We start from the raw sequence: 18,497 nt of genomic DNA on the forward strand, positions 1-18,497 counted from the left end.
CTCTTTAAGACAAAAACAGCCAGAGACCATCCAAGGGAAAATAACTAATTATTCCTTGTTGAGTCAAGATGTCTGAATAAGAATGCTGCATAACAATTTTACTGTCACATTAATGGGGGCTCCAGCCATAAACCTAATATAAGTAAACATATCAGGCTGATGCAATAATTGTTGTAGAGTCTCTCAGAAATGGCTTGTGTATGAAGCAGTTGGCAGTTGTACCTTCAAACTGGGCACAGTGTGACAACATCTCTGTTTTAATGTAGTTAAGATGATCATTATGTCAATATAAATATAAATTATGTGTGGCTTTCTTGGGAGGTGACTCCAATTCTGGAATTGATTTGCATGTTTAGAAAACCTTTTGCAAACAGGCCCTCACCAGGTCTTGTGAAACACAGAAGGGAATAAACAAATAAGAAATAAAATTATATTTATAAAAAAAAAACTACTACTAAGTAGTACTACCGACAAAAGAGTAGTTTTAAACCCTTGTAGTTACTTATTTAAGTGGAATTGTTCCACCCAAATTGACAGACCTCCATTAACTGTTATCGCTTAAAAAGCCGTTCGGATGACATTTTCCACTCCACCATGGTACCAGTTCTCTTGTGTTCACCTTTTCTTTTTTTTTTTTTTATCGCAAAGAAAACAAATTAGTCCCATTAACATATGCTCCCGTGGTCCCGTTAATGACCATCTGAGTGCCTGAACCGAGTTTGCCGGTGGTCCCGCCCCTGCTGTTGCCCTGTTTTTTTCAGTCAGGCGGTCTGCGGACGCCCCCGGGGGCCCAGCGGGCTGCGATATCGGGGAAAGTGGGGGTGTTATGGCAGATTGTGCAGGGAGTGGATGAGATGTGCCCCCCCCCAGGAGGCCTGTGAGCGAGCAAACGGGAAAACAAAGTTTAGCTCAGTCGGTTATTGCTTCGTCCAAACACGTGCAGGTTAGGCTACTTGAGTGGGCGTTAATAGGATTTCGCTGCAAATGAGCATGTGTGCTCAGTCAACCTACCATGTATACATAAAGGGTTAATGTAATGTATTAAGATCTCCTTGCTGTAAAATCCAGCTATACCAGCTTGACCAGCTTGAAAACTGAGCTGGTCAAGCTGGTCATCAGCTGGTCTAGCTGGGTACGAGCTGGTCTACCAGCTACCAGCTGTTTTAAAACCCCGCTTGAGGTGCTTTTTGTTTCAGCAGGGCTACATTGCATTTCCGTCACTCGATTCAGAAGATAAAACAGGGATCTCATACTCCAGTCTGGGTGTGGACAGTCTAGAGTGTCTGTGATTACCCCACATGGATATAGAGTACTACCATTTTAGGAGCATCCCTGCTGAAAAAGAAACAGCTCGAGCTCGGTTTTCAATATGTTTTGAAACGGTGAGAAGCAGCTAATTTCCAGCTGGTCATGATGGTAGATTTTACACCATATTTTGGTCCAGAAAATTGATATGAGAAAAATAAATTGGGAACACACCTACTAATTGGGAGGAATTTGAGTGCTCCTAAATGTTTCCATTTAGGAGCACATGTGGTCCGTTAGCGTAGAGACCTGCCCCAAAAAAAGTCTTAGTAATAGTATTGTCTTGTTAAGAAGCCCATGGCTCTCATTTTCCCTGTATCAAAAGGTAGGGGCGACACGGCTCAGGCAGTAAGAGCAGTTGTCTGGCAGTCGGAGGGTTGCCGGTTCGATCCCCTGCCCGGGCTGTGTCAAAGTGTCCCTGAGCAAGACACCTAACCCCTAAATGCTCCTGACGAGCTGGTCGGTGCCTTGCGTGACAGCCAATCACCGTTGGTGTGTGAGTGTGTGTATGAATGGGTGAATGAGAAGCATTAATTGTACAGCGCTTTGGATAAAGGCGCTATATAAATGCCAACCATAGTGTAGAGACGCAGGCGAGAAAAGGTCTCACTCCTGGTGACACCAGCTCCTTGGAGCTTCACAAATAATGTGAGTAGCGCTCTATCCCTGCTGAAAAAAAAAAAACAGCTCAAGCTAGGTTTTGAAACAGCTGGTAGCTGGTTGACCAGTTCAGACCAGCTTCCATACTCAACATGGTTTGACCAGCTCAAGCCAATGCTTTGAAACAACACGCTTGCGGTAACTACATTACATTACATTACATTATTGGCATTTGGCAGACGCTCTTATCCAGAGCGACGTACAACAAAGTGCATACCCATAACCAGGGATAAGTTCGCTGAAAGACCCTAGAGGTAAGTACAATTTCAACTGCTACCTGTACAACAAAGATAAGGACAAGGGCCAATTTTTTTATTTATTTAAAAAAAAAAAATTTTTTTTTTTTTTTTTTGAACAAACTACAAGCTGGTCAAGGCTGGCTTTTACACCAGGGTTGGCTGGGGAGCTTCGGCCACAAGCTAATCGTTCCTCTTCCTCAGCGCCAGAACCGGCGGGCGTCACGGCCGTAAAAGCAGCAGCAGACCTGAGCCGCGGTGGCGCAGCAAGCTAAGACGCAGCAGACTCGCGGTTGCACACCGGGGACCGGGGTTCGTTTCTCGGTCCTGCCAAAAGCCAAGTTTGGCTGGCTCACGTGGAGCAGCAATAATTGGCTTGCTGCTCCAGAGGGAGGGACTTGGCACGGTTAGTAGATAGCCGCACAAAACAAGCACCTCGGGCGCCTCTGAATCACGGTTACAGCTAGGGAGGCGAGACGGCTTGAAGAAGGCGTGTCGCTCTCCCGTTGGCCGCCGAGGGACGGGGTGTATCTAATACTAGCTCTAATTGAATCAGACGGGGTCCAATTGGCTACCAAATTGGGAGAAAAAAGGGAAAAAAAAATAATAATAATAATAAAAAAAAGTAGCAGCAGACCTAAATTCCCCATGAGCACAGAGTACGCACCGAGGGAGGGTGGCAGGGCCTCTGGGGGCCCGTGCGGGCGTTAGGCTCGCGGTAACGCTCACAGCGTTAGCGCCAACCGCTCGCAGCGAGCCAATGGGGGGACACGGCTTCCGCCTTTTCGGTCCGGGATTCCACACATTCCACCTGGGGGCTGGATACTGCTAGCGCAGGAATGTCGAAGCAGTGCGTGGGCTGAGATTCGGGAAGATGAGTCGGGGGGGGAAACAAAGAGCTCGAGGCTTGTGATCTATCTGGCCTCTCCCTTCTCCTCAGGAGGAGGGCATCGAATGAGACGGAGGAGTCCCTGCTCTCTCTCAGGCAGTTGCTTACATTGCAAAAAAAAAATAGAGGCCGTCTTACCGAGTGTTTTAGTCCTGTAATGAGACATTTTTTACCCCATTGGCAAATATCGAAACTGTATGAACCATATTTTTGTCTTTTGTTAGCTAAATAGTCATTTAAATTTGAAGTCAAAATACAAGACTAAAATACTGACATAGTCCGACTAGTTGAGTCTGACTTATGTTTTGTTTTTTGCGGGAGGGAGACCCTGCTCTCTCTCAGACAGCTGCTGTTTACTCAGGTGCAGAGGGGAAGGTGAGCTCAGGTGAGGGTTGGGGGTTGTGCAGCATGCATCTGAAATCAATTTCCCACAGAGGAAGTGCTCCAGCGAAACCACCGCCCTATTACTGCAAAAAACAACAACTAAGTCAGTCTAAACAAGTCTCATATTTACACTTATCATCGTAGTTCTATTGCTTCTTTGCACAAAAGAGACAAAAATATTGCCAATGAGCTGAGACAGTTGTAATTTCAAGACTTTGCCAAATGGGGCGAGAAAATGTAACTCGTCAAGCAGAGAGTAACTTACTGTAAAACAAACTGATGTTTCCGACTTGAGAGAAAAAAAAAAAAAGCTCTTAAGATATTAACAAGTGTTTTAGTATGATTACAAGACTAAAACACTTGTTAAGACTGGTTTTTCACGGCGAACCTTGTACAACACGTGTTTGAAATCAGGTGCCTTCAGGGCAAGAGGCTGCTCTCCAGCTGAAGCGCTGCCCTGCCGATATCCCTGCATGCCGTGTGTCATGTGACTTTTACACGCTCTCCGATGCTCAGCTTTTATTGGGCTCTCATGGGCCCGGCTCACGTCACTGTGTTTTGTCTTCTGTGTACCCATGGTAGCTAGTGTGCTGTGTTCTCTGTGCCAAAGTTTAGCACGGATGAACACGTCATCTTCTGTGCTGGCTCTGAGAAAAGGTGGACGGGAGTCCCTCGAAATAGAAAGCACAGACAGTACATTTCAGACGAAAGCGTTCAAGGATGATTATTACGGAGCCTGAAGTTTGGATTTAGTTCTCCGTCGTCCTGGCTTTGGGTTTACAGACTCACGTTTCTGTTACTGTACGTTGAGGCTTACGTCTGCGGTGCCTAAAATGGCCGTGTGGATCTCTTGATCCTCCGCCTGGTATGTGTGCTCCTGCATGCCAGCGTGTGAGTCAGAGTGCAGTGGGTCATGTTTGTGTGAGAGGCCAGTAATGAGCCGTCGGAGTGTGGGGAGGAGGGGGGGGGGGGTGTGGTGGTCTCCCTGTCCCGCTGATGCATTGTGGGAACGCGCTGAATGATTCCGCCGTCCGCATATTTGCTCAAATGAGTACAAAGGTCACCTTAACTACAGACCCATCCTTTTGTTCGGCAGCATAAAAACACATGCACACGGGGGAGGGAGGCCGGGCGCTCTCCACACGACACACAGGCCAGCAGTAGCGTGGCTGGGGTGGGCGGGGTACTGGGGGGATTACAATTGTGCGCTCCTCACAAAAGCCCTTAATAGTGCCCCATTTTCTGCGTAACGTTTGATCCTAATGAGCAGAAACTCGCATTCCTAGTCTTCACCATTGTTCTAAGTTTAGTACTTAAAGTAGATTCAGAGGGGCAGGGAGCAAAGTGCTGACTGCAGTACACTTGAATGGGTTTGTTCAGAAAGAGCGGGGCCTGAACGGCATGACGACGCATACGCTTGCGCGCGCACGCACACACACACTCTCACACGCACACGCATGCACACACGCGCACACACACACTCTCACACACATGCACACGCACGCACACACACACACACTCTCACACGCACACACACACTCTCACACACACACGCATGCACACACGCGCACACACACACTCTCACACACATGCACACACACGCGCACGCACGCATGCACGAACGCGCACACACACACATACGCACGCACGCACACACACACATGCATGCACACACGCGCACACACACACTCTCACACACATGCACACACACGCGCACGCACGCATGCACGAACGCGCACACACACACGTACGCACGCACGCACACACACACATGCATGCATGCACACACACACACACACACACACACACACAATCAGAGAAAAATGAGACTGAGTATTGTCACCTCAGCAGAGGCAGTGACTGCGTATTGCCGAACACACAGTAAACTTTAGAGTTTTGTTTGTACTGTACAGGCTGTGCACGGCATGACCAGTTCGGTACAGGTATCAAATGCACTAATCATTCACCTATACTGAAAATTGGACATTATACAGTCGCAGTTTCATAGTGGTCATAGTCGAAAATTTGATGAACATTTTTGAAATTACTCAAATAATACACAACACATTTACCTCCATTTGACCATTTGAGGAGTAGGTTTTTTGGAGCGTGTTCTAGAATCATATTGCTTTCAGTTGCCAGTGGTGATTGTTACAACAGCATTAGCATCCTCAGTTTAAACATTATAAACGTTCACATATTTAAGATCTTACCCTTAAAGCAGGGGTGCCCACTCTATAGGGGCGGCCTGTAGCGTAGTGGTTAAGGTAAATGGCTGGCACCCGCAAGGTCGGTGGTTCCAATCCCGGTGTAGCCACGATAAGATCCGCACAGCCGTTGGGCCCTTGAGCAAGGCCCTTAACCCTGCATTGCTCCAGCGGAGGATTGTCTCCTGCTTAGTCTAAACAACTGTATGTCACTCTGGATGAGAGCGTCTGCCAAATGCCAATAATGTAATGTAATGTATGCATTACTCTGGTTCAAGGCTGTCCTTGAGTACAGTAAAATCATCAGGATGCACTCGCAGTGTTTACTCACAGTAAAATCATCAGGATGCATTCGCCAGCCTGCAGCTGTAGCTGATACTCACACACATGTGAGATAAGATATGACTGAGTCGAGTAAATCAATTAATATTGGCACAAAATCTTGAAACGGATCGGCCCTTGCTGTGAACCCCTGCCTTAAAGGGTTAACATCCAACTCCTTCATGATGTGGTCGTATCCATACCGTGCCGCGGAGAGCATGTCCTTCTAATTTGAGCTAAGTGGAGGTGCCTGACGTGTTTTTACGTACGTGCGGACGTGTGACCCCGGCGTTGTGGATACGTTTTAAGGACAGTGAATTCCTTGAGAGGGGCCCCCTTTGAGGAGGAGTCTGCGGGCTTTGCCTCAGAGCCAGGAAATTGTGATTCTCTTTCAGGGCAGAAATGAGTTTGCCGAAATGTTTCTGGAAGGTCTGCGGGGAAAATGGAGAAGCTGCAGCGCTCTCTGGCTTTAGTTTACTTTCATCTGCGCGGGGCTGAGTTACTGCGGTCTCTTCAACCCTCATCTGCCGGCAATTACACTCACGGGCAGCGGGCCTGCAGCCGAAAGGGCGTTCGTTCAAATTCAGGCCTATTTTTGTTTGTTTGCGATGTTATCTCTACAACTCCACGGCCAGACAGGAGAAATGTATTGGCTGAGATCAAATTATGGAATTGTTTTCACCATGGCGTAGAATTCGATTATTTATTGCTGGAATATACAGAGTATGCTCACGTGACGCGTGAAAATGACTTTTGGGTAATTTAATCAGCAGCTATTTTTACTGTACACTAGCACACGCATGCTTGCCTTTTTCAGTTACATATTTGGGCAAACAGGTCATGGGCACATCAACCAGTGGGTAGTATATGCTGTGTTAGTATATATATATATATATATACAGTGGTGTGAAAAAGTGTTTGCCCCCTTCCTGATTTCTTCTTTTTTTGCATGTTTGTCACACTTAAATGTTCCAGATCATTAAACAAATTTAAATATTAGTCAAAGACAACACAAGTAAACACAAAATGCAGTTTTTAAATGAAGGTTTTTATTATTAAGGGAGAAAAAAAATCCAAACCTACATAGCCCTGTGTGAAAAAGTGATTGCCCCCCCTGTTAAAACATAACTTAACTGTGGTTTATCAAACCTGAGTTCAATTTCTCTAGCCACACCCAGGCCTGATTACTGCCATACCTGTTCTCAATCAAGAAATCACTTAAATAGGACCTGCCTGACAAAGTGAAGTAGACCAAATGATCCTCAGAAGCTAGACATCATGCCGAGATCTAAAGAAATTCAGGAACAAATGAGAAAGAAAGAAATTGAGATCTATCAGTCTGGAAAAGGTTATGAAGCGGTCACAAAAGACCCCACAACAACATCCAAAGAACTGCAGGCCTCACTTGCCTCAGTTAAGGTCAGTATTCATGACCATAAGAAAGAGACTGGGCAAAAATGGCCTGCATGGCAGAGTTCCAAGATGAAAACCACTGCTGAGCGAAAAGAACATTAAGGCTCGTCTCAATTTTGCCAGAAAACATCTTGATGATCCCCAAGACTTTTGGGAAAATACTCTGTGGTCTGACGAGACAAAAGTTGAACTTTTTGGAAGGTGTGTGTCCCATTACATCTGGCGTAAAAGTAACACCGCATTTCAGAAAAAGAACATCATACCAACAGTAATATATGGTGGTGGTAGTGTGATGGTCTGGGGCTGTTTTGCTGCTTCAGGACCTGGAAGACTTGCTGTGATAAATGGAACCATGAATTCTGTTGTCTACCAAAAAATCCTGAAGGAGAATGTCCGGCCATCTGTTCGTAACCTCAAGCTGAAACGAACTTGGGTTCTGCAGCAGGACAATGATCCAAAACACACCAGCAAGTCCATCTCTGAATGGCTGAAGAAAAACAAAATGAAGACTTTGGAGTGGCCTAGTCAAAGTCCTGACCTGAATCCTATTGAGATGCTGTGGCATGACCTTAAAAAGGCGGTTCATGCTCATGCATCCAATGTGGCTGAATTACAACAATTATGCAAAGATGAGTGGGCCAAAATTCCTCCACAGCGCTGTAAGAGACTCATTGCAAGTTATCGCAAACACTTGATTGCTGTTGTTGCTGCTAAGGGTGGCCCAACCAGTTATTAGGTTTAGGGGGCATCACTTTTTCACACAGGGCCATGTAGGTTTGGATTTTTTTCTCCCTTAATAATAAAAACCTTCATTTAAAAACTGCATTTTGTGTTTACTTGTGTTGTCTTTGACTAATATTTAAATTTGTTTGATCTGAAACATTTAAGTGTGACAAACATGCAAATCAGGAAATCAGGAAGGGGGCAAACACTTTTTCACACCACTGTATATATATATATACAGGTGTATATATATAGGTGTATATTTAGAGACATTCTTAAAATATGTATATATGAGTATTACTTAATGTGAGCTAATTTCAATTCTCCAGCTGCACTGGTACTGCCATGTTTGTCCTCTCGTGGTTAGTACCAGCTCATTAAACATTTACAATCCAACAGTCCAGAGGGTATGTTTGCTAAAGGTGAGTCGTTTTGTTGTGTTTATGCTAAGTTCACTCCAGGGATGATAATCACAGGGAATCATCTCTCCTGGTTTCATCGCTGTCCTGGTTTTGATCCAGTGTCTTTGCATTGTATCTCCACACAGTTTTCAGAGTTATGCGTTGGCCCTGGTCTTTATGTACTGGGACATGTACTCTTATGTGTGTTTCTCTGGGCTTTCTTTAGCCTGCAGAACAACAAAGAGCCGCCCACACACACTGCTCAGCTCTCTCACACACACACACACACACACACACACACACACACACACACACTGCTCTGCCCTCACAGATGCACACACACACACACACACACACTGCTCAGCTCTCTCACACACACACACACACACACACACTGCTCAGCTCTCTCACACACACACACACACACACACTGCTCTGCCCTCACAGATGCACACACACAGACACACACACACACTGCTCAGCTCTCACACACACACACACACACACACACACACACACACACTGCTCTACTCTCACAGACGCATACACACACACACACACACACATACACACACACACTGCTCTGCCCTCACAGACCCACACACACACACACTGTTCTGCTGTCACAGACGCATACACACATACACACACACACACCGCTTTCCTCTCACAGATGCATACACACACGCACACGCATGCGTTGAGTGATGATTCACTCACCCCCACTCCTCAGCGTTCATTCGAGCTGCACTGCGGTGGGATTACACCCCCCCCCCCCACACACACACACACACAGACACACATTCTCAGTGGAGCAGTCACTCCTTTATCTCAAGTTCACCAATAGCACACACTCGTTAACCAAGCATAGACTGCACATTTCCCCACACGCCAGCTTTCTCTGTGACCAGACGTAGGCTTTTTAGAGACTCCAGCAGTTTTAAAAAGTACAAAGTAGTCACAAAGAATGTGTATGCGCACACATACCCATGTTCGCACATACATGCATATACTCACACACACTGACACATGCATATAGTCACACACACACACACACACACACTGCTCTGCTCTCTCTCTCTCACACACACACACACACACACACACACACTGCTCTGCTCTCTCTCACACACACACACACACGCACACACACACACACTGCTCTGCTCTCTCTCACACACACTCTCTCACACACTCACACACACACACACACACACACACACACACACACACACACACACACTGCTCTGCTCTCTCTCTCTCACACACACACACACACACACACACTGCTCTGCTCTCTCTCACACACACTCTCTCACACACACACACACACACACACACACACACACACACAGACCCACACACACACACACACACTCACAGACACTCACACACACACACACATACACCCACACACACACACACACTCTGCTCTCTCTCTCACACACACACACACACACTCTCACTGCTCTGCTCTCTCTCTCTCTCTCACACACACACCCACACACACCCACACACACACACTCTCACTGCTCTGCTCTCTCTCTCTCTCACACACACACACACACTCACAGACTCTCTGTGTCTTCAGTACTGTATGCGGCCATGCGCGTGACATCAGCTGCGTTGTCGCTCCGCGTTCTTGTCAAACGCGACGCCCCACAGCGGCCGTAGCCCACACGCCCTGCGCCAATAACAACCCCGGAGAGAGGAGGAGCGGAGGAAGAGGAGGAGGAGGAGGAGGAGAGGGAGGGGTGGAAGAAAAAGCAAATGATCCAAAAGGAAGGGAGGGGAGGAACGGAGGAGCAGGAGGAGGAGGCGCGGACGGCTGGAGCAGCAGGTCCCTCTCTTTCTCCTCCAGATTTGTTGCGGAATCTTCTCCACGGCACGGGATGCCAATTCTTTTTTATTACATTATAAATACGCCTACCGCACACGGAAAAAAAATGGGTACAGCTGTCTGCTAATTGAGCATTTTGGAAAGAAACAACACAGGCGCCCCGTCTCAGGAATGCACAGTGCAGCTGCATCAGGAGAGGAAAGAATGTAAAATGCAGTGCGCCAGGCCTGTTCGCAGCGGAGCTGCAGTGGCCACATCGGCCCTGGAGTTGGTACTATTTGCCGTCGGGTGGACTGGCGACTGGCGCACAAGTCTCTGCTAACTCTGCATTACAACAGAGCAGGGGAAGGTTGTCAGAGCTGAGGTGTGGCGAGAGAAGATGGCCCATCCTCCATTTTCACTTTTTAATAAAAAAAAAAGAGAGGAGAGCAGGGACTAAGATTGTATTCAAATATTTTACTTCGCATGCTCTGTATCCCCGCCTTTCACAGTGAATTTGTTACAGAACACTTTGAGTGCACGCAATAGCTTTTGTGTCCTGCAGGGGGCAACAGTGAACAGCGCAGCGATGAGGAAGCCTGTAGCCATAGCTGTCTGCACAGTGTTCAGTTCTGCAGGCACTCGTTTAAATGTGTTGGGGAGGGCCTAGGCGCAGGCTGCAGTAGTTAACCATGCAATCTATGGCAACTGCTCTTTTCTGAAACTCATAGTATGAATTTCGCTTGTAACGTGTAAACATACAGTCAGTGAGCACTTTATTAGGTATTTATTAGTTGTATTTTTTTAGACTCATTACGTCTTCTCCTGCTGTAGCCTATCCACTTAGAGGTTTGACACGTTGGGCATTCAGTGATTACATACATTACATTATTGGCATTTTGGCAGATGCTCTTATCCAGAGTGATGTACAGTTGATTAGACTAAGCAGGAGACAATCCTCCCCTGGAGCAATGCGGGGTTTAGGGACTTGCTTGAGGGCCCAAAGGCTGTTGTCTTATTGTGGCTACACCGGGATTAGAACCACCGACCTTGCGTGTCCCAGTCATTTACCTTAACCACTACGCTACATGCCACCCCCCTATTCCTCTGCATACCACTGTTGTAATGCATGGTAATTTGCGTTACCGTCACCTTCCTGTCAGCTTTGACCTGTCTGGCCTTTCTTCTCCGACCTCTCTCATTAAAAATGTGTTTCTGCCCACAGAACTGCTGCTCACTGGATGTTTTTTGTTTTTCACACCAAGCAATTGTCACACATAGTAGAAGTCATCTCAAAATGTTTCCCCCAGGCTTACACCTTTTTTTTGGTCTTTTTCTATTTGAGATTTATTCTCGTTTTAAATTAGGCAACTCTGAACTGCATAGATATAATTTCAAGAGGATCCTGTTTGACTGAAGCGTTATTGTAAAAGGTCACAAAAGACAATTCAGCCATGTTTACCATAAATAATGAGGTTTACTATTACAAAAGCAAACATGAAAAAGGACATTTAGATCGGTCCTCATCTCCTAACCTATATTTACAATGTGTACAATTTTTTCACTACATAGACACTTTTCCCCAATTGTGCCTTGTTTATTCATATATCTGTACATGCCGTAATCTATAATTGTCACACTCAAAGGATTTCTAAAAAGTGGTATTACCTCACTTTGCATTTCATTATGTAACTAGCGAATGACTTTATTTCCACGGGTTTAGAAAAGCACAAGCACAGGTATGTAATGAAGTGGATTAAGTGTTCAGGGGTAAACGGTTGCGGATGTGTGTTCTTTCATTTTCAGATATTCAGGAGTGCTACGAAGTGACACTGAAACTGAACACCGCAGAGAACGGACCAACGGCAGACATGGGGGAGGCTCATCTGGAGACGGGCTCAGAGGTAAGGAGAGACACATAAATACTGTACTGAAGTCCAGTACTGTGCAAAAATCTGAGGCACCTGCATAACATTCTGTACAGATAAGATTCTTTCAAAAATAATACAATGAAAGGTCCTAAATAAACGTACTATACATTTTAGTCATTTGGCAGAATAGTTAAAAACTGAATCAAATCAATATTTTTTGTGACCACCCTTCGGTGTTAAAACTGCATCCCTTCTCTGAGATGGCCAACGCTGTCCTGCAGTTCTATAAGACAATCAGCAGGGAGGTCGTTCCAAGCATGTTGGAGAACTTGCCACGATTCTTCTGCAGACTTTGGTTGGCTTGATCAAGTTTTTATGTAAAAAGTAGTCGATTGCTTACAGTAATATGTTACTCAGGAAAAGTGTATCCTTTTTGTTCCCTTTCCATGCCTCCTGTACCTCACAAAAATATCGAAATAAACTTCACAACACATCATCCACATAACCAATAATGATCCTTTTATCTCGCTTGTTGGGTTTTTCCCCAACATTTCTCTCATCAGAGAGAATAGTAATATAATGAATAATAAATGTTGCCTGTGAAATAATTGTGGGGTACGTTTGACACGTTGATGGGGGTGGGATATTTGACTCAAACTTCAGTCAATGGACCTCAATCAATGGATAAGTAAACTCGATAGATAATGGAGTTGACCTACTGCTGCCTGAGAAGCGGGGAGAGGGGGGTCTGATTCCACCAGAATATAGCATGCGGTATATAGTATTTTACACCTCTAAAGGCCCATAATATCATTTGGTTAGCTAGCTAAAAATAAATTATACACATTTTTGGTGTTATCATCATCATGTTTGTCCGGCATTGTGGCTGTGGCTCCACTGTGTTTCTAAGCTGACCAGCCACAGCCACATGCACCTGTATCCACTCGAAAAGATATTTTAGGTGACAAAAAACCTTCCAGTTTCTGGTACTTTGCTTCTGTAATATACAGAGTAATTCTGACTGTTGGAAAACAAACTCTTAAAGGTTACCTTTCTGGAGAGCTCAGGGTTAGTCCTGTAGTCAAAGGGGTTCAAGAACAGTCACCAATGTATGGGCTTGTGCTGAAAGGGGGGCTCCAGAGAAGGGTTTTAAATGTTTAAAATTAGACAACCCCACCTGTTGGCCCTACGCAAGCACAAAAAGAGAGGACGGAGTGAGAGAGAGGGGGCATATTCACCGCTGACAGGGAGAGAGAGAGAGGAGAAGAAAGTGGCTCGGTGAGACAGGCTGTAGTGTATGAGTCACTTTGGGAAAGAACCAGCAGTGGTAACACCATGTGCTCCAATGTGATCCGAATGATGATGTCACCATGCCCTTTTATGACAAGTGTCAACACTCGCATCACCACGGAAAAATATTCATAGACCAGAGCAGGGGAAAGGAAGAATAAAGCACAGTGCAAGTACACAAGCGGATCTGACAAAATGGCCGACGGTTGGGAAGCGATGGATATTGGGAACCGCTAAGGAAAGGGATGGATATTTCTGCAGGAAGGGTGAATTCAGTCTCACGGTCACCTATCCCCAAAGCACCCTTTGTCGGGGTTGCATTGGTGTGTTGTGGTGGATGTTAATGGCTACCGAGTGAACGGCTCTGTTTGTTTTCTGTGACCTGCGTGATTTAATGTTCTCTCATAAGGTTTTTCTTGAAGCTACGCTAGAAGGTTAATGAAATTGATGCCCGGCTGTTTTTTGTCAGCCATTACAGGAACGCACTTCAGTCTGGTTTTATGCTCAGCTCTAAATGGAAGGCCCCGGTCCTGCTAATATGCTAGCCTGTTGTCTCTTCTGCACTAAGCGAAGAGGTTTTTAATGTGCTAGATACAAACGGAAGAGCAAATCCACAGCGTCCGGTAAAAAAATACTTTTTTTATCTTACACATTTGCGCTGGCCAAACCCAAATCTTGTTTTTCAGCTGTGATTTAAAGCCACCCAAAACAGTCATGTGCTGAGAGAATGTGCTATATATTTTCTTTTTTTATGATTGTTTGTTTTTGTCAAATTCATGCGTTAAGTCAAAACGGAACAGTGAATATCGAAGATACTATGAATAAACTTGTCTGATCATTCTCCAGGTTAAACAGATTAAACGGATGAGTTGTGGATGGTTGTACATTGTTGCAAATTATTCACCGTAATGTTCTTCTTGTCTTCCGTTGTGTTTCCACCACACTGAACCTACCACTGTGTTCAGCATACGTGAACAAACGCATCGCTCTGTAGCTCAACACGTTTAACCTCAACCGGGGACGATTGGCGGAAATAAAACGTGCTTTATGTTCTGAGAAAGACGAGCGGTGAAATAGTTTTGTCAGTATGTGGTTCCCCCCATTAATAATGAACATGGCTTCAGTCTGGGAGTGCCATTAGGGCAGGGCGTAACAGCCCCCTTATACACAAACTGAGTGCTAATGTATGGTGGAGACACACCCGCCCAGGATCACGTCAGTCAATCACTGCCACCTCTGTTCTTCAGTTTCCTCTCCTACCATGGTTCTGGCCACACCCGAAAACCACCCGCCTCAAAACTGCTGTCTGATCCGGGATCAGGTGTCCCTTGTCCATACCTTAATCTCACCCATTGTGAGATATGAGGTGAGACTGATCCCATGTCAGTATTTCTTTACAAACAACAACTTTATGCCCTGTTTCATCATGGGCTGAAGATTAGGAGGAAGGACAAATTCTGTACTCTCTGTAGAATGGTTTTACATTACATTAATGGCATTTTGGCAGACGCTCTTATCCAGAGCGACGTACAGTCGATCAGACTAAGCAGGAGACAATCCTCCCCTGGAGCAATGCAGGGTTAAGGGCCTTGCTCAAGGGCCCAACAGCTGTGTGGATTTTATTGTGGCTACACCGGGATTAGAACCACCGACCTTGCGGGTCCCAGTCCTTTACCCTAACCACTACGCTACAGGCCGCCCAGGCCGCCCTGTTTGTGGCACAAGTGTCCCTCGTTGCCGTGGATTCCCTGAGAGGCTTCTCCTTCCTCATTACGATTCTGGGGCACACCTGAGTCACCTGGGTGGTGAAAGCAGTCCACCGATTCAACGATGAAAAAAAACGAATAATGAATGAATTAATCCAGTGTCTCCCCTGTGAGGAGGCCTCGGGCTCATTCCAATCGAGTGTGAAGAGGACCCTAGAGGACAGTACGGCTCCGTTAAATCCTCGAAGGAAGTAGGAACAAGTCGCTAGGAGGCTTCTGAAGGATCCTCGACAAGGAAGCACAAGCTCATCCCTTTGCGGGAGGTATTCTTTTGGAATGCGTGACGTGTAGTTCCACCTCTCCCTGCCTGCCACGTCTGTTATTGATGCGGCTTCAAACTGATGCTCGACAGAGCAAGGACATTCCATGTCCCTGATAAACACTTACTGGATTCCTCCTTCAGTGCGTCCTTTCCGCAACTTCGCTCGTCTCCTCTGATGGAAATTCACCTCCGTCGGACTTTAGCGGAATCTGTCGGTGGGCAAAGATTGCCATCACACATCGTTTCACATATAGAGGATACGTACGGACGTCCTTGCAGCAAACGCTTCGTGATAAGCGTCCATGCATTGGTAACAGCTGGCCATGTTATGTGGCGCATTATCATTTAGTCAGTACGTACTCATTTCAGGTGACACTTCGCCATAGTGAAACGTGCTTTTAGCTTGTCGTACTTGACGTATTTCAAATAAATGTGGCACGTGTATAATTTGACCACCTGCTGGTGGTTTATAGCGGGCTTTGCTCTGCTCCCTTCATGGGTACAGGCTACCTGACGTGCTAGTGTGGCTACAGGGAGCAGTGGGACATACTCCATCCTGCTGTTGTACATTGACCTTGATATTCGGAACCACATTTTGTGTTTCCTCCGTCCACGATGGTGAGGAGAATGGAGAACAGATTGGTAGTAACATGGACATTAACTGAGAATTGTCTGAGGGGTGAGATGATTTGTGAGTGCTAGTGTGTGTGTGCGTGTGTGTGTGTGCACGTGTGTGCGTGTGTGTGTGTGTGTGTGTGTGTGTGTGTGAGAGTGTGTGTGTGTGTGTGTGTGCGTGCGTCCGTGCGTCCGTGCGTGCGTGCGTGCATGCGTGTGTGTGTGTGAGAGTGTGTGTGTGCCTGTGTGTATGTGTGTGTGTGTGTGTGTGAGATTCGGCTTTTGTGCATGCGTGCATCTGTGTGTGTTTGTGTCTGTGTGTGTATTTGTGTTAGTGTGTGTATGTGTGTGTGTTTGTGTCTGTGTGTGTATGTGTGTGAGTGTGTGTACGTGTGTGTGTTTGTGTCTGTGTGTGTGTGTATGTGTGTGAGTGTGTGTGTATTTGTGTGTGTGTGTGTGTGTGTTTGTGTGTGTGTATGTGTGTGAGTGTGTGTGTGCCTGTGTGTATGTGTGTGTATGTGTGTGTGTGTGTGTGTGTGTGAGTGTGTATGTGTGTGTGTGTGTGTGTGTGTATGTGTGTGTATGTGTGTACCTGTGTGTATGTGTGTGTATGTGTGTGTGTGTGTGTGTGAGTGTGTATGTGTGTGAGTGTGTGTGTGTGTGTGTATGTGTGTGTATGTGTGTGCCTGTGCATCAGGGAGCGGTGCTCGGTGTGTCTCCAGCACCCTGGTGCTCAGAGGGAGATACAGAAGGGCGTGGACGCTCCCTCCCCATTAGCTTAGGCCGCCGGGGCGTGTGCGTGTATATATACACAGCGTGTGAGGAGCTAGAGGGCTAGAGGGCTCTAGCACTGCGGTGTGCAGGATGTGAGCACCCCAGAACCTGGCCGACGGGACAGGAGAGGACAGGAGAGGACAGGACAGGAGAGGACAGGAGAGGACAGGACAGGACAGGAGAGCCATGGCCTGCTCCAGAGCCTGCCCTCTGCTGCCCATGCGGTGCCTGTGTGGGATAAGCTGTGGCAGGAGAGCTGACCACGGCGTCTTTCAGGTGGGTCGGGCCTCGCTGGGTCCGGTCTCGCTGGCTCTGCCCGCGTGCGTCCGGTGCCTTCCATTGCATTGAATAGCCCTCTTTAAAAAACAAACAAAAAAAAAAACATTGGTCCTGAGCGGTTAGCTCCGACACTCAGAAATAAAGGTACAGAAAGGGAGCAGTGTGTCAAGTCAACAACCGGCAGGTTCAAGGATAGCTTCGTTCTCCGGGCCATAAGGCTGTTAAATTCATAACGCCTAATACCACTACCTGCTCTATACTGTTTTTGCTGCTTACACTATCTGGTTTGGTTCTGTCTGCACTGACACTCTTGTCTAGGTTGGTACTGTTTGCACTGGTTTTTGCACTGTTTGCACTGGGCTTTGCACTGTTGTGTGTAGTTTGCTCTGTCTCGTGTCACATTGTTTACATTTGTTGTTTATTGTTTGATTGAGGCACCTGTTGTTTAATGTATACTGTTTGTATTTATTTTATTCCTACTTTTATAACTACTGCAGACTTCTCAGATTAAGCACTCCATTGCCAGTGGTTGCTGCTTTGTACTGTGACAAATAAACTTGAAACTTGAGCCTAAAAAGGTACAAATGCTTGTCGCTGGGGCGGTACCTTATCTGTGCATAAAATTGCCGGCAATATATAATTAATTCGTGAAAAACCTTTGCTTGGAAAGCATCACTGTACCTTCAGGGTACATTTGGGAGATGTGATCGTTGAGAAGCAGAGCTTTACCCCTGTCTGTACTGTACCTTTAGCGCTGTCTGCGTTTGTGAGAGTGTGCTGAGGGCAGCGGTCGCCGTTTGCACAGCGAACACCGGGCCGGGCGGCCGTCTGCGGCCGCGACCACGGCAACGGCAACGGCCACGGCAACAGCCACGGCGACGGCGTTCAGCCGCACAGATGGCCCCGCGCGCTTCGTCCCCCGGCTGCCGCTCTCCTCCGAGATGACGCCGCACATTCAGACCTCCCCGCTCTATTTCTGTTGGGCGGAGGTGCTGGAGCGAGGCGCGACGCGGCCACTTGCACCACAGCTGGGGTATTTTTGGGTTCCGCATGTTCCTCTAACGTGACGCTTTCTGAGACAAGCCGTTCTCAGGGCTGCAGTGCATGCGAGCCTCCCCCCCCCCCTCACCCCCTCCACCCCCCCTCGGAGAACGGGAAGCAGAAATCAAATCAAGGAGATGCCTTAAAACCGAGACATAAGTGCTAATGCGTTTGCGTGACGCTCCCCGGCTGAAATGGCTCTGATCTCCGCGGTCGAGTCGTTCGTTTATATTAAAAGATT

At 46.7% G+C, this 18,497-nt stretch overlaps 1 protein-coding gene across 10 annotated transcripts in view; it reads left to right on the forward strand.

Moving 5' to 3' along the window:
- Window positions 1–18,497, forward strand: part of dlg3 (discs, large homolog 3 (Drosophila)) — a 121,842-nt gene that overhangs the window by 3,394 nt on the left and 99,951 nt on the right. For all 10 annotated transcript variants that reach the window (XM_061233377.1, XM_061233378.1, XM_061233373.1 and 7 more), the window contains exon 3: window positions 12,165–12,262. In XM_061233377.1, the coding sequence (XP_061089361.1) occupies window positions 12,165–12,262 (98 nt within the window). The remainder of the gene's footprint in view (window positions 1–12,164; window positions 12,263–18,497) is intronic.

Source organism: Conger conger, chromosome 3 (genome assembly GCF_963514075.1).
Source record: "Conger conger chromosome 3, fConCon1.1, whole genome shotgun sequence".
Classification (NCBI taxonomy): Eukaryota; Metazoa; Chordata; class Actinopteri; order Anguilliformes; family Congridae; genus Conger; species Conger conger.